Genomic DNA, 13,565 nt, shown 5'->3' with positions numbered 1-13,565 from the left:
ATGGGCAATACTCAGTCTGAGCAGGAGCTGCAAAAGAAAAATTTACCAGGCAGAAAGACATGGACCAGGAAAAAAGGGGGCGGAGAGCCCACACCAAGCTGGACCATCACTTTCTAATATCCTAAATACTTACCATGAGCGGCAGTTCAGTTGGCCCTTGGAAGTCATTTGTGAGCATTCTGGAAGCACTAACAAACCTACATCAAACACTCTACCAGCCTCAATGTCTGTGTTGACTTTTTTTTTTCAGCTTCACTCCTAGAAACCCTTCATAGCACAGCTTTACATTTGGTTTGTCAATAATCATTCTGCTTTCCTTTGCCCCCAAAAGCCTCAGCTGTATTAAAAGAGGCTTATCAAGAAACTCTGCTCCCAGAAATAGTTCAACCCTTGGAAAAGACAGACCATAATGCGAAAGAGAACAAGAAACCTCTGACAACTAAAGCTACCATCCACGCACCACATACAATTACACTGATGTCACAGTCTGAAACCACAACATTGTATCTCAAAAACCTGAGATCACAGCTAAGCACTCAGATGATGAAAACAAAAGTCATACAGAAATTATTTATGGGTTTGGAAAACATGTAACTGTTGTAGGTACTTACTACTTAATAATGATTATGGCCGTACTTTTCTTTAGGTAATCAGTCTCATAAAATTAATTGGATTAATATTCAGGGCTTTCGTTATTAGAAAAATGATTAACTATAATTAAATTGTTATTAATTAATTTTACCAATATCGCTTGCCATAAATCAACTATTATTACTTAATTATTAAGTAAGAATAATAATAGTGACAAACAGTTATCTGAAGGTTTGGAGATATTCAGTAGTTTTCAGTTTGGATCTGAGAAACAGCAAACAATATCGGTTCAACAGAATAACATTTACTGAGCACATAAATCAGCAAACACAAATTTGTAGTAATGGATAATAGAACCTTTAATGAAGTTTGAATGAGGAGATGTGCGTGTGTGTTTCTGTGTGTGTGTGTGTTGCATTGGTATGTGAATGCACGTGAACAGAGGGGTGTGCTCACACTTGGTTTGAGAACAAAGGGAGAGTTCTGATGCCTCCTCTTCTATGCACAAAGGAGGAGTAAACTAAATGCTGGGAAATTTAGAAAGAAGGTTTCCACACCATGTGGGTACCAGGAACAGACTTTTAAATAACTGGGATGGATTTATAGGGAGCTCTAGCTCCAGTCCCCTTGTTCGAATGAGTGGATTAAAAATGAGCGACATGATACGCTTACCCAGTTATAAGTAAATAACCAAATAACACCAGAATCATGATAACACTGTTCATGGATGAATGTTATTGGCTCTGGATGTAATAAACTAGGTTTAATTCAGAGACCAAACAGGAAAATGACAGCCTTAGTATGAGATCACATCCAAAAGGGGCTTGCGGTGATGTGAGGAGAGAGAAAGAGAAGAGAATATCAAAGCAGTCCATCACGTGGTCTGAGGTGAGCTGGGGCAAAAGAGGTTGTTTCTGTAGAGCTGGTCTCTTTGGTTCCACTCATGACTGAGCCCTTGGGGATTTATATCCCAGGGGGGTCTCAGGTGAAGTCACCTTCTTCCCAAAGGATGCAAGAAGTGGTGGCATCAGCTAATGGCTAGTGGAAGTTTAGGTACCTGCATCCCCCTTGTTCTGCTGGATTATGGCATTGTCTTAGTCCTGAGGAGCACAAAGGTTACCTATGCAGCCCAAAAATGTGTGGGGTTTATACCCATTATGAGTGTCCACAGTCTGTTAGGGTCCATTTCCAAGATGAATCGTTAAATCCACGGTTGGTAGACGACCCATAGGGATCCTGGAAGACCGTAAGCATCTAGTCAGTTCATTACAGACTGTGAGCATCTTGACAGTTATTCTAACATTGAACACTAAGCAAAACTTACATGAAACACTACTAACAATCGGGATTATAAATAAAACCACACATCACTAAATACTCGTTTACTAAAAAAGTTAAATGAAGAAAGCATAGAAAAGAACGAGGACTTGTTTAATTATGAGTGAGTGCATCTCTGACCCTTGGTGAGGAGAGAAGGAGAATATCAAATGGTATAAGGTGTAGGTTTTAAGGAATGTGGGTGATTACGTCAATCCTGGAATACAGTGTTTGTATATATCTGAAGAGCAAGAAGCACAGACTTGCAGTCATGAGCCGGCCAGTGAGGGTAAGTATCAGAGCACAAGAGCAAAGTGCTTACTACGCTCCAGGGCTCAGATGACTTCCTGACTGTAGGATTCATAAGTGTTGCTTGAAGTCCAAATTGATCTAAACTAACTTTTTGGTTTTGAACAGTTTCGGTCCCCAGCAGAAGTTGCTGTTGGACGGTGTCATACAGGTTCAGACCGTGGCCTCTAAAGGCATCCATTAGCCCAAGCTCTGTCTTGTACTGTTTTGGCCTAAAGTGGTACAAGACAATGTCATCCAGGTGAGCTGTGACACCTGGTGAAACCCTAAGGAAGACAGTCTGATTTGGGAGCTTCATCCTAGTGGCTGTGTCATGATGGTCATATGTGAATGTGATCTCCTGCCTAGGTGTGTTATTGAACCATTTATCACCTGCTCTTTCCACCCTAGTCTCTGTAATGTCATACCTAACAGACACATTAGCCTTATACTTCACATAAGTGGCCCCCGCTCTCATGTCACACAGGTTCTTGGCCATATCCTAAATGAATGCTTTGCTTGGGCAGACCTACTGGATATTCTTAGTGGTACTGCACGTCTTAGAAATGAGATACAGAGAAGACATTTCTTCATGATAAGCTAACATAGGTGGAGTCTTAATGTGTACATTACTGTCCCAAAATCCTACTTTGAGTATGGATTTGAGCTTGTAAATATTTTGTGCACCAGTAACGGGGAGGTTAAGGAGAAACCCCACTCCCATTCTTTGTGGATAGACAGAAATTGAGATTGCACTCCCAAGGCTGGATGCTATGTGCACTTGCAAGGTCTAAACTGTAGTGTCAGTCATGGATCTTATAATATGCTCAACCATATCAAGTGAGATCATGTAGGACGTAACGTACTTTCACTTAGGCTTGTCACCAAAGAACTAACTTGGCTTGTCAGGTCCTGCATAAATTGCTTAACCATGTTAAGATCTATTAGATCAAACTTGACTGCTTTGAATTCTCATACCTACATAGGAATAACATTCATGAAATCTATCAGTTGGGATTAAGGCCTCATCACAGCACTGAGACAGTGCTGATTAAATTGGTGAATTATTGTAATGCCTTGCTGTCTGGATGTTCCAGTAAGTGCATAAACAAGCTCCAGTTAGTCCAGAATTCAGCAGCCAGAGTCCTTACTAGGGCAGTGTGGATAAGACCACATCTTATCCACACTGCACTGGCTCCCAGAAAAATTTCACATTGATTATAAAATACTATTATTGATTGACAAACACTGAATGGTCTCACACTCCAGTACTTTCACTCATCTGGTGCTTTATGATCCACCATGCCTACTTCGATCAAAAGGTGCAGGCTCTTTGTTGGTACATTGAATAATGAAGGCTACAGCTGGGGGCAGAGCTTTCTCGTACAAAGCTCCACAGTTATGGAACAGCCTTCCATTTAGTGTTCAGGACTCAGACACTGTCTCAGTCTTAAAGTATAGGCTGAAAACATATTTGTTTAGTCAAGCATTTTTTTCAGTAAGCTTTTCTCTTAGGTAAAGGTGCAGAATGTTTTGGTAAACTGGGATGTTGCCCCTACTCTAATGCATTCACTCAGGTTGGTTGAACAGTGCAGTGGCTGGCCGCTTCATATCTGTGTTACCTTCTGGCTCTCCCTTTTAGTTAGTCTTGTGGAGTCCCTGCATACACTGTACACAATTTACATCTTCTTAATCATTACAGGACAAGAGCACACCTAATAATCTGTATTCTTTTTCTCTTTCCCCTCCCCCATTTCTTTCTCTCCTTGAGCTACATTTTATTCCCGAGATACCAGTGATCATGACTCTTTCTGCCATCCAGACCTGTCTGCTCCCTCCTGATGGCCCACTTCTGCTTGGAGCTTTCATCACTTGAAAATCACTCACTGCTGCTGAAGATGACCTTGCATGGATAGCCTAAAGATCACCATGAGATTACTGTGGATGGTACCACACAGACACCCTAAAGATGGTTGTGGATGTTCTTCTTTGGATAATCTAAAGACTGCAATTGCTAAGAACAGTTTACATTCAAGTCTCCATCATCGAACAGTTTAACTTTTGTTTAATACAATAGCCTTAAAGTTAAAACTCTAATGATGCTCATACTCAAGTTCCTGTTAACACAATTGACATTATAGAAGAGAAATTATTTATAATCACATTATCCGGTGTCACCCAGAAGAGGATGGGTTCCCTTTTGAGTCTGGTTACTCTCAAGGTTTCTTCTTCTTCTTGAATCAGGGAGTCCTCGCCTCAGACTTGCTCATTAGGGATATATTGAAAATTTTCATTTAAATTTTATATCTGGATTTCTGTAAAGCTGCTTTGTGACAATGCCCATTGTTAAAAGTGCTATATAAACAAAATTGAATTGAATTGAATGTATAGAGCTATTAGCAATGCTTAATGAGTGTTTACCATACAAATGGTGCCTTGCATGTTTTTGCCAATGCCATGTATCCGTTGCTGTTGAAACAGTATCTGCTGATGAAATTTGCTATTGTGCTATGAAGATATGAATAAGGAGTGAATTTGGATACCAGGAGTCACATCTTTTGAAAGGTATATGGAATGTGGAAAAGTTACTGTAGCAACATGCTTGTAGGCTGTTACATTAGGTATGGCTAAAAATGTGCAAAACTATCGTTAATATCTTTAATGGCAATATATTTAATTTGCTATTGTGCTATGAAGATAAGGGAGTGAATTTGGATACCAGGAGTTGTGTCTTTTGAAAGGTATTGGGAATGTGGAAAAGGTACTGTAGCTACATGCTTGTGGGCTGTTACATTAGGTGTGGCTAAAAATGTGCAAAATCAAAATTCAAAACTGTACTCAGTCAGGTCAAATTCAGGTTACAAAATAAATCACTCTACTAGAAATGGAAACAAACTATATGTTCTATCGCTAATTAAGCCCCAACTGTAAACATGGTAATGCGTAACATTTTTAGAGTGTGACTGTTCATATTGTCCATCATTGAGGAAAATACTGCATATATATATATATATATATATATATATATATATACACCGGATCATTGGGCCGCATGTTTGATTATATATATATACACACACACACACACATATATATATATATATATATATATATATATATATATATATATATATATATATATATATAATTTGTATATATTATATATATATCAGATGGGTCCCTGATGGGGTCCCTGGTGGGCTTTTAAGGATCCCATGCTGTCACCACTACGGCCTGGATTTGATTCCCGGGCAGTGAATCAACCCAGGCACTAGGAGTGTACGCTCAGTGCCGGTCCCAAGCCTGGATAAAATGAGAGGGTTGCATCAGGAAGGGCATCCGGTGTAAAACCTGCGCCAAATCAAACATGCGGCCCAATGATCCGGTGTGGTGACTGCTAACGAGAGCAGCCAACAACAGCAGCTGCATATATATCAAATGTTATAAAATTAGATCTTCCTTAGGTTTCTTCCATAAGTGATTGTTTGTAACATATCCAAAATATTAATTTTAATAACTGGTATCTGTTTATGTCAAGAAACACGAATATCTGCAAATGCATTCAGTCATGAGTAAAGCTTTGAATGTTATTCCTCCTGCAGAAGCTGTCAAATGTACCCCTTCGAAGGTCAGCCCAGTACACCATAAGCAAAAGGCAAACTGTAAACTGTTAAAAAAAAAAAAAAAGCCAAGATGAGCACTATAGCATTAAACAGAAAGTGAGCAAAACCACTGCTGCTGAGGACCACTGAAAAAAGGAGCAGATCCAAAGGTAAATAGCAAAGGTCTCTCCACCCCTAAACATGCATCATACAAAGCTCCAGAAACATCATTAGCAGCTCCAGCTTTGGAGTCAGCAGGAGACAAAACCAACACTGCAAAGTCACCTCTCTCAGTACACATAATGGCACACATTAGGTAGGAAATTTCAGGACATCAGCCTTTAACAAACAGTTAAAGATGAAGCACAAACAATACAGGCACCACTGCTAAACCTCCCACTTCACCAACAGCTGCAATATCACATCAAAAGGAAATACCAAAAAAAAAAAAAAATTACAACCACACGTACAGTAAGTAGTACAAGTCACACCACCAGACCAGCTTGTAGCACCTATGCTCACTTATCTTCAGCCATTTCCAAGGCAGCGAGGATGAAGGCTCCATATCCACTCTTACACTGACTGGGATGAAGTGTTTACTTAAAATGAGTGAGTGTTAACCATCAATGTCAGGAAGATCTATGTGGCTTCTGCAGTTGATACTGCTGTACAGGTCAATGCATTTCATGGTAGTCAGATCTCAAAAACTGTTAAATATATTGAACATGTAGACACACCAGCTAAAGCTGTGCAAGACACCTCTGCAAATCCTCTGAACACCTATAAAGTTCTATGCCCTTAACGGAAGGTTAAGAAGAAAACCACTGCTAAGACCGAAAAAACTATGACTGCTAAGGCAATGGTACTAAAGGAGGTAAATTTTCCACTGACCCAGCAAGCCTATGCAGGGTCTGGCCTCACAGATGCAGTCCTTCACTGCCTGACAATGTCAGAAGAATTGTATTAAGTAGTCGAGTGCAACAGTTTGCATAGCTGTTTAACAACATGAAGAAAATTCACTGGCTCTAAATACAGCCACAGGTGCACTCCCAATTAACTCATAATTCTGAAAATTGGCCAAGCAGAAGCACCTAAAAGTCACTATTTTTAGACTACAATAAATTTCTGGAATCTTCCATACTGTTTAAAGAAACAGTCAACTTGGTGTATGTAAACTTCTGGAATTCTGATATAATGAATTAAAGATTAAATAAATCTGTCTCTAATAGATTATTTTAAAAATAGCTCTGACATGAACAAACTAGTTGCCCTAATTGACTTGCCAAAAGAAATGTATGGTAACATGAAATGTGTGAAGTTGTGAAAAACTGAGATTGATTATCTTTAGCCTTGGTGCGTGTAAACTTTTGGCCTCAACTGTACACCTGGTGAAAACCAGGTATGGCTCATCAGCTGGCTAATACCATCCATACCATAATGCTATGGGCACAGTGGTGTACATGACCTTTCAGCATGACAACCTGAAGCATACAGCCAAGACAAGTCTCTGAATGCCCTTGAGTGAACCAGATGTTGTATCTATGGAAAGACCTGAAGATGACAGTTCACAGACATTCCCCATCCAAACTGATACAGCTTGAGAGGATCTGCCAGGAAGAATGGGAGAAACTGCCCAAACCCAAGTGTGCAAAGTAAATATAGTAAAATGTCTTTGATAACTTCAACAAAATAGACTTCATGTGAAAATTATAATGAATTCTCTGGTTACACAATTGCACTCTTTGACCATGTGTTACACAGTTATAGAAGGGAATTATTTATAGCTGCACTATCCGGTGTCACCCAGATGAGGATGAGTACCCTTCTGAGTCGCATTCCCCTCAAGGTTTCTTTCTCATATTGTTTCAGGAAGTTTTTCCTAGCCACTGATGCCTCTGGCTTGCTCATTAGGGATAAAGTTATAAATTTAAAATTTATATCCTGAATTGATATATTTCTGTAAAGATTCTTTGTGACAATGTCCACTGTTAAAAGCGCTATAAAAATAAAATTTACTTGAATCGTCTTTTTTTTTTTGTTCTTTTCAAACTATGGTTCCTGCAGTTTCACTAAATTGTACCCAACAGAGTGTTCATTGAATCTTGAAGTTCACTGTCTCTATTTTGCATCAAGTGATAGTACATTACACCAGAGTGTTTACCTCTAAATAAATGTGTTGCTTGTGTGTCAAGTGCATTCATAGTTCTTAAAGGCAGTGATTAGTGGATTTCAGGGAAAAAAAAAACCTATAATTTTATTTTATTCTTCAGAATTATCACAACACTTTGTGCCCATTATAGAAAAAACAGCTGTATTCTTTTGATCAAATATAGCTCAGCCGATTAATGGGTACAAGAAATGACCAATTAAAAAGCACCTGCAAAGTTTCACAGCAACCCTCTTTCAGTTGCTAGGATACAAAGCATGGGCATCTAAATGTGCAGTAATTCTGCAAACACTCAGAGGGCAATAACGAACAGGTCAACGAGTTTTTGGCTTCTGATAAAATTTAACTTGCACACATTAGTCAGAACCATGTTCCCTTCATAGTTGCCTTGATATCTGTGTTTATATTATAGGGAAACAAACGCCCAGACCTGAAAAACAAACGTCAACTCGTAGAAGGCGTTCCATTGCTTCCATCCTCAGTGATAAAACTGCGCGAAAGTGTCACAAAAACTTTATTGAAGACATGTTTTTCACTCCACAATGAGCACACAGAACTGTCTGATTCCCTTACATCAGCTCATCCCAGGCACAAGTGAGTAATAAATGATAAAATATGTGTGCATGTGTGTACTTAATAGCACCAGTCCTGGGGAACCCATCTTTTCCACACAACACACTCTTGGTGTTTAAATTGTGAATGTTCAAACCACATTGAATTATAACGTATCCATCTAAAGTAAGTGTGTGTGTTGGTAGCAGTTACGGGGTTCATATGTAACCGAGTTACACAATCATTTCAAGCTGTCTTGCATATTCAATGACTTGTTGGGCCAGTTCTGTTGAAGGAATAGTTACTTCCTCTGTCCGCTGTTGCTGAGGGCTGAAAGAGTAGTAACCATCAGGGCTCTGTGTCCAGCCTCTCTATAGAAGAAAACAAGAGTCATTGGACGGGTCCCCTATACTATTAAGAGCAGTAACATAGAAAATACATTGAAAACACAGGTTCAAATAAATTTTAGTTTAAACATTAGTTGAAACCAATTTCAAGGTTGACAGCTTGTATTGGTTCGAACATTATAGCATTGCAATTTAATAATCAATAATCTTCTCTGTCCACACTTATAGGTTTGGTCCAAAAAAAACTACAGCATACACTACAGCAAATACTTACTTTCTTGGCATATTCTGTCATCTTTTTTGGCGAGGAGAAGAAAAGCACCCTTGTCGCCTCACTGAACTGAATCTGCTCATATGCCTTCTCTATGCAACCTGCAATCTCGTCACTTAAAAAGTAAAAGTTGAAGATTTGTCATAATTATTTAGTGAATGTGTTAAGGCCTTTAATTAGATTAACTACAACTGTTTAACATGTATATTTGGAAACATACAACAGTACATATTCCTGTATAGCAATATCATTTAATAGCAATATCATATAACTTTTAATTTATTTTAATCCCAGACCAGGAGACTCCAAATTCTCCAAGTCTCTGCTGTAACATGCCTAATCCAGCTCAAACAGACCTTAGTCATTATAAATTTCAATGGATGCATGTCAGCAATACATACCGGATAGTGTCAAGAAGAATGTCTATGAAGAATGTATAGCTCTCAGCAGGAATATTCCCTTTTGCAAGAAAAACTTTGTTGTAGCTGCCCTCCATCAGGTACTACAGCATAAATAAAAAATAAAATTAAAAAAAAAGATTTTTTTTTTGGCAAATGCACAACTCTTAGCAAATGAGTAAAAGCTGGCATTTTGCCAGTACCACATCAAGTGGTCATTTATACAGTAAACTACAACATTATCAGATTAAAGGCATTATTGGCCCTCATAAGCACACTTTCATTTTAATCCAATAACCAGGGGTCTCATTTTTCAAAGCTTGCCTAGAACAAGGTCTAAAGTTGCACAAAGAAGACTGCCAATATGCACAAGGCAATTGACATTTATCACACATGCGTCTGCACAGCTGTATGCAATGGACATTGATAAACATTGTAAATTGCTCTGCTCATGCACATCCATTATTATTTACACAAGGAAACACCATACATGGTAAACAACTCCCCTTTAAAAAAGCCCAGCAGCCTGCTTGAGGCACTGCTTGTTGCTGACAACATGGAGCATATCGAAAGGTCTAAAAAAATTCAAATTCACTGACAACTAAGCAGAGATACTGTCACGCGAAATAGAATAAAACAAAAATTATTTGGCATGTACGTTTACAAGTGATTTGTCTAAGAAATGTGAAAATTTCCTATTATTGTTGTTTTTGGAAATACACTGCAGTATAAGCCATATAAAAGCATGCAAGACATGTCATTATTCAGCTCATAGATGGTTGGAAACTTGCAAGACCTGTTTGGAATTACTCACTGAAATGTACTTTTGGCTTAAAAACCCTAGAACAGCTCCTAAGCAGTGCAACAGAAAGGCGTTCTCCCTATCATCTGGATATCACTAGTTCGAGGCCCGATAAAGAGGAAAATTGGCTGTGCTCTCAGGGAGAAAGGGGTGCCATACTATAAAAGAGATCAAGTAAAACTGCACTGGGCTAACGAAATCAACTAAAGATCTACTCATCACTCTTCGTGATGCAATGTAGTGATTAATCTGTGTCACCTGTCTGCAACTTTATAGTGAGCACAGGCAGTAATTATTCTGTCAATTGTGCTGATATGATGCCCAATAAATGGGATGAGATGAGAACCCCCTATAAAAGATGGAATGAGATGAGAGCTCCCCATAAAAGTGCATCTGAGATTACACTTTTCTACCACTAGGGGTTCCTGCATATGCACGGCTATTAGTGGGTGAAAATATATGCAAAAGAAATTGATAAATGACCTTCTTTGAGTAGATACCTTAGAGGCAAGCTGCCCAGAGTGCATTAAATACTACTGACAAATGTACAGTTCACCTGATTCATGGCAACTAAGCTTTTTTTTTTTTTTTTTCTTTAAACATGATCCTGAAACCATGTATATTCATCATCTAAACGAGCAAAAATACATGAAGACATTATGTGCGTCTAGAGGTGGTATAGAGGTGCCAAATATTTAGAAAGAAATCCAGCTGTAGACTGCCTCATAGAGACCAGGGGTTTACCCATTTTCAGATTAGGTGCAAATAAACATCAGTAGAATTACTGCCAAACTCTGATTTATTTAGTTATCAGATTATCTTGTACATGTAGACTCAGCTTTGAGCACCTGTAAGGATGTGAGCTGCAAGTCATCTTAAAATTGATGCTTCATTTACCTGCTCTAATGAAACAGGGTGCCTGATGTAGACATTGGTCTGGATGTCTTTAGCACTCAGCCTCTCCAGCTCTGTGTGAAACTCTGACACTCTGTTCTGTGAGAGCAGGAAGAGCAGATTTAGACCCAGCAGTTGGTGGATGTAAGCTGACTCTGGCAGCTCATCCCTGTATGATGTGGAAAGGCAAACAGAAGAGGATGCATTAAAAACTTTTATTATTAATTAAAAAACAGTGTTGTCAGATATTTTGTGCTCATGATCAAACAGAAACATACAAACAAGCAAAACTGAGAACGATTACACTAACACCAAATTACCAAAGTACTTTTTATGCAATAATAATGCAAAAAAACTGAAGGTGCTGCCGTTGTCTTTTTGTATGCAGCCATTATTATAACCTCTAAAACAAACTGGCATGTGGAATCATTCTTCAATTCTGTGGCAGCAAAAATTAGGAAAGATTTCTATAGCTCATATAAATGGCAAAAGAGTCCAAATACAAAACTATCTAAGAGCAATAATCTTAATATACAACTGCCCTTTTCATAATGTCACCTAAGGCAACACGTCTTATTAATCTAAACCTACACTACACAGTTTAAGAGTATACAGTAAGCATATCCAGATGTTCAGTCATTAGGGGAGTTGTGAGGTGATCACACATTGCAGCTGTAGAAAAAGTTTATATTGCACCAGTTAGAAGTCACGGTAATGACTGCTTGTGTTTTCTATAGTTCTACATTATAAACTCTGTCAGAAATACTACAATTCTAATACCTGATTAGGTAAACAAATATTAAAGTAAGTTCGTTTAGCCTAATATTTAAATAGTCATGCTTATTTCCCAGCAATTAGTTAAATCAGCTGTATTAAATAATGTAGAAGTTATTACTCCATATAATAAATTCCAAATCTGTGTATGATGAATTACTTGTAATCAAAATAATAACACTTCAGCTGAGCCATGTATCGTTCAAAGGAGGGGATGTCTTTCTTCAGGATACTCCATAAGGCTCCAATTTCCAGCACATCGCCTGTAAAACAAAACACGACATCAGCCACAGTGATGCAGAACACCGGTGAAATTCAGCGTCGTCCTTCCTGCACAGCGTTACTCACGGGCTAAAATCAGCTGCTGTTTGGCGAGTTTGGGCCCGGTGGTTGGTAAAAAATTCAATTCCAGAAGCGAAATCTACAATGAAACAATTAAAATGGTCAAGATAAACATGGTCAAGATAAACGTGATTTCCTCTGCAATTTTGTTGCTTGTATTTTTAAGAAATGATAGTTCTTTGAGCTACACGCAAAGCAACGTGATAATACAATTAATATAATTAATTCCCAAATACGGCAAAAAAATAAAATAAAATAAATAAATAAATAAAATCACATGAGAATAATCAATCGTTAGGGCTGAATAATAAATCTAACAATTCGCAGTGACAAACAGCGTTAGTTATTTAATTAAGCGACATTAGCAGGCTAAATCGTAACAGCTAGCATGCTAACACATCCGCGGCTTCAGTCACTGTTTATATCTCCATTTTCACTTTACTTACTTCTGCCAACCGTTCAACACAGAGTCAAAATCTATACCTTGAGCTTGCTCAGTAGCTCCCCGCATTTGTTTAAATTGGGATTTTTCTTATTCCATTCAGCTTTCAAGGTTTCATACAAGCCGACGGTCTCTTTCAACACAGACGCCATAGTGATTCTGCAAAATGTACGGCACGGGGCGCGCGCTGATACGGCTTGCAACTGTCGTGAAATATTGTTGTTATGGGAGCAAGGTTTTTTTTCCACCTATAGATGGCGTCGTATCTCTAAGTAAGCACCTCTCACGATTTACTCACCTACTGCGTTCCAGGCGAAGTTGCAGCTTGTAATTCCCCGTCTACTGCCGGTAAAAGCCACCGAAAACGACCTTTCAACTTGAAATTTCAACTCGTCGATTTGGAGTCTTCCCACCTACCGGATGCTTCCCTGTTCACAGAGTGACGTCATATCAACATGGCCCCTTCTCTACTTTTAAATTACTTCATTGCAATGGTGGCTTCAGATCAGTTAATATACAGACACGATATTTGGTTAAATCAATACCACTAACCATACTAATCCCTGTTCTCAGAAAATAACCATTAGTTATCACTAACGTTTGCCAGTTAGCTTGTTGCTAAGCTACTCTTTTAATTGTCCGCTGCTGCTGCTGTGCTGCAATTTCAGTCCAGAATGTTGCATGAATGTTTAAAGTTCACTATAGAACAGTACCAGTTACCACTTAGGCATGTAACTGTAAAACTGCGCATCCAATAGCTTTTTATGACCTTTATGTG

General features: G+C 38.6%; 1 protein-coding gene across 1 annotated transcript; it reads right to left on the bottom strand.

Moving 5' to 3' along the window:
* Window positions 1-8,462: 8,462 nt before the first annotated feature.
* On the bottom strand, window positions 8,463-12,992 carry psmd8 (proteasome 26S subunit, non-ATPase 8). The gene is made up of 7 exons (XM_026913320.3): window positions 12,829-12,992; window positions 12,352-12,424; window positions 12,164-12,266; window positions 11,233-11,398; window positions 9,537-9,637; window positions 9,139-9,250; window positions 8,463-8,888 (listed from the first exon to the last, which is right to left on the bottom strand). The coding sequence occupies exons 1-7, from the start codon at window positions 12,937-12,939 to the stop codon at window positions 8,751-8,753; spliced, it is 804 nt and encodes a 267-aa protein (XP_026769121.1). The 5' UTR covers window positions 12,940-12,992; the 3' UTR covers window positions 8,463-8,750.
* Window positions 12,993-13,565: the final 573 nt, after the last annotated feature.

This window comes from Pangasianodon hypophthalmus, chromosome 6 (genome assembly GCF_027358585.1).
Source record: "Pangasianodon hypophthalmus isolate fPanHyp1 chromosome 6, fPanHyp1.pri, whole genome shotgun sequence".
Classification (NCBI taxonomy): Eukaryota; Metazoa; Chordata; class Actinopteri; order Siluriformes; family Pangasiidae; genus Pangasianodon; species Pangasianodon hypophthalmus.
The sequence above is the reverse complement of the archived record's forward strand: the minus strand, read 5'-3'. Positions and strand labels throughout refer to the sequence as shown.

Bases quoted from the DNA above. Each gene is read 5' to 3' on its own strand.
- psmd8 (XM_026913320.3), bottom strand. From the start codon at position 12,939: ATGGCGTCTGTGTTGAAAGAGACCGTCGGCTTGTATGAAACCTTGAAA. The intron at 12,425-12,828 runs GTATAGATTTTG...GTTTCATTGTAG, and splicing joins AGCTACTGAGCAAGCTCAAG to ATTTCGCTTCTGGAATTGAA. The intron at 12,267-12,351 runs GTGAGTAACGCT...TTTGTTTTACAG, and splicing joins ACAGCAGCTGATTTTAGCCC to GCGATGTGCTGGAAATTGGA.